The sequence below is a fragment of the Meles meles genome, chromosome 2 (assembly GCF_922984935.1).
Source record: "Meles meles chromosome 2, mMelMel3.1 paternal haplotype, whole genome shotgun sequence".
Taxonomy (NCBI): Eukaryota; Metazoa; Chordata; class Mammalia; order Carnivora; family Mustelidae; genus Meles; species Meles meles.
The window spans coordinates 210,497,598-210,500,621 of record NC_060067.1 but is presented as its reverse complement, the minus strand read 5'-3'; the positions used below and the strand labels follow the sequence as shown (position 1 = coordinate 210,500,621).

The 3,024-nt window shown below is 43.6% G+C and overlaps 1 protein-coding gene across 1 annotated transcript; it reads left to right on the top strand.

Annotated features, from left to right (window-relative positions):
• Positions 1-1,648: 1,648 nt before the first annotated feature.
• Positions 1,649-2,611, top strand: LOC123936992 (olfactory receptor 10C1-like). The gene has a single exon (XM_045997476.1). The coding sequence runs from the start codon at positions 1,649-1,651 to the stop codon at positions 2,609-2,611; it is 963 nt and encodes a 320-aa protein (XP_045853432.1).
• Positions 2,612-3,024: the final 413 nt, after the last annotated feature.

Below are 3,024 nucleotides of genomic sequence, written 5' to 3'. Positions count from 1 at the left end.
ATGTTACTGTGGAATAAACAGTGATGTGTTCTGAGCAAATGTAGGATAAACATGGTCTCCAGTTATGCTAATAAACAAATGGCATCCAGAGCAATGGACACCCAACCTCCTCCTTATTCTGCCCTTTTCATGGCAAACATTGTGAGATTCTTGCTAGATGACAGTCCAAAAGAATAAGCCAAATGGCAGTACACCCACAAAAAGAACAAGTAATGCTTTTTCAGGAATGTATTAGGTTGAAAGACAAATAACTCTCACATTTGAGACATCTGACAGAGATGAGCTTTATCACACTTAACTTCAGAAAATAACCTCTGTACCCCTGGTCAGGTGTTCCAGCAGCCAGAGTAAAGCTTAGCATTTCAGCATTTCCTTGTTACAAGAGAACTTACTCACTGGTAATGGTGGTAGGTATAATGGTAAGAAAAGGTAAAAAATACAATTCTGATCTCTGTGTCTGCGTTTGAGGCTATGCTCAGGAAGAAATGAGCAATTAATTGTCCTTGAGAGGAGTGAGTGTGCTCATGAAGTTACCAAATTGTGGGAACACACTGAGGGCATGCCCACACATAGTATGGGGACAAGACAGAGCAGGCATGGGGAAGACGTTTCCAGGGAGGAGAAGATGCCATCCTGCAATCTGAGTGCACTGGACAGGTGACTGAGTGGACAATCAGGGAGTCATGTGTCAAATCCCTGCAAGAAAAAGAGCACAAAGAGAAGGAAATCTGTGCAAGCATGACACACTCTGGAGGCTGCTAGTGTGTGTGTAGTTGGAAATATTGTAACATGAAGTCCTTTATTAAGGGGTAAGATCAAAGTTTCATCAATAATCAGTGAGTCAATCTATGGATTCTCATGAATTACATGAATACATTTGAATTTGAACTTGAAGACAATGGTAATTTCCATTTAGCAAAGAACCCCATGATGGAGAAAGGCTGGCATATGAGAAGTATTAAAGGTAAAGAAGCTTGTCATCTTGAGCAGTGAAATCAGCATGCAGTGTAGACATGGTGTGAGTGGGTGTGGGGATCCTCACACCTGGGCTCCTGCTTCTCCGTGCTCCAAGCCCCCTTCCAACACCCAGTCCCAGCACACACCTGGCTTTAATACTTTGCATTAGAGCCATTCTTTATTCATTGAATACCCATTTAATTTCTGCTTTCTTTCACTAAATAAGTTTCATTTGGGGAGAAACAGTGTGTTTTTGTGGGTTTTTGTTGTTATTGCTGTTGTGAAATCTCAGGATCCACAGCAGTAAATGCAGAATACTATGTGCTTAATAAGTGCCTGCTGAGTGAATTCAGTGACAACAGCAACAGGAAGAAAAGGACAGGTGTGAGAGGACCTTCGTCTGGCAATATTTGATGATTGATTAAAGGAAGAAATGAAGACAGAATTGAGCTGATGTTATTTTTTTTTTCAATTTTATGCTTGGTAACTAGGTGTATTTTTTATTGGATCCCCTGACTTTGTGAACACAGAACAGGATTTGGTTGGTAAAGGCATGAGGACATATGTTTTGAATTTTAAAATTGCAGGTAAGAAGTGTATCTCTCTGACTTACTAGAGCTCATTAAAAGCAATATAGAGATCTGCATCTATAGCTGAATGGCATTTTCCTTGCTGTCCTCTTCCCCAGGTCATGAACCTCAGCTGCTCTTTGTGGCAGGACAACAGCCTGTCTGTCAAGTACTTCGTGTTTGCCAAGTTCTCTGAGGTCAGAGAACAGTGTTTCCTTTTATTCACCCTCATCCTCCTCATGTTTTTATCCTCCCTCACAGGAAATGCCCTCATAGCCCTTGCCATCTGGACCAACTCAGTCCTCCACACACCCATGTACTTCTTCCTGGCCAACCTGTCTCTCTTAGAGATTGGCTACACGTGCTCAGTCATACCCAAGATGCTGCAGAGCCTCGTGACTGAGGCCCGGGGGATCTCCCGAGAGGGGTGTGCTACACAGATGTTTTTCTTCACATTATTTGCTATCAGTGAGTGCTGTCTTTTGGCAGCCATGGCTTTTGATCGCTACATGGCCATATGCTCCCCACTCCACTATGCAACACGAATGAGCCGTGGGGTGTGTGCCCAGTTGGCAGTCGTTTCCTGGGGAGTGGGTTGCATGGTAGGCTTGGGCCAGACCAACTACATTTTCTCCTTGAACTTCTGTGGCCCCTGTGAAATAGACCACTTCTTCTGTGACCTTCCCCCTATACTGGCTCTTGCCTGTGGTGATACATCCCATAATGAGGCCGCAGTTTTTGTTGTGGCCATTCTTTGTATTTCCAGTCCATTTTTACTAATCATTGCTTCCTATGGCAGAATCCTAGCCGCTGTGTTGATCATGCCTTCCCCTGAGGGCCGCCGTAAAGCTCTTTCCACCTGTTCTTCCCACCTGCTTGTAGTGACACTCTTCTATGGCTCTGGGTCTGTCACCTACTTGAGACCCAAGGCCAGCCATTCACCAGGAATAGATAAACTCCTAGCTCTGTTCTACACAGTGGTGACATCCATGCTCAATCCCATCATCTACAGTTTACGGAACAAGGAGGTCAAGGCAGCTCTCCAGAGAACCCTGGGTAAGAAGAAAGTTTTGACTCATGGGTAGATCCCGGAGGACCATGCAAATCTGCTTTTTGAAAAGATGCACACACAACCCAGGAGTAAAGAAAGAAAACAAAACTGATCTCTGCAGTATACTCTCTGCAACCTATTTTGTGTGGACCTTCTTTAATAATAGTAGCTATAATTTTGGAGACACCTCTATAGTCACAGTCAAACTGCTGATTGCCAAATTCTGGAAGGAAGTTGGCTACCAAAGAATTTTGATAGGTGAGTCCAATACTAGACAGGTTTTCCAAAATATGTCAGTCTAGGCTTGCTGTATACATTGCTAGATTATATCTTAGAAGTCTGGCAAATTCTCATTCTTTATTCTTAGGCATTTTCTAGCTCCTGAGTGTCTCCTGTGAAACTGCCCTGGTCTCTGGAGGAAGTGTTCCCACATATGTCTCTCCCACA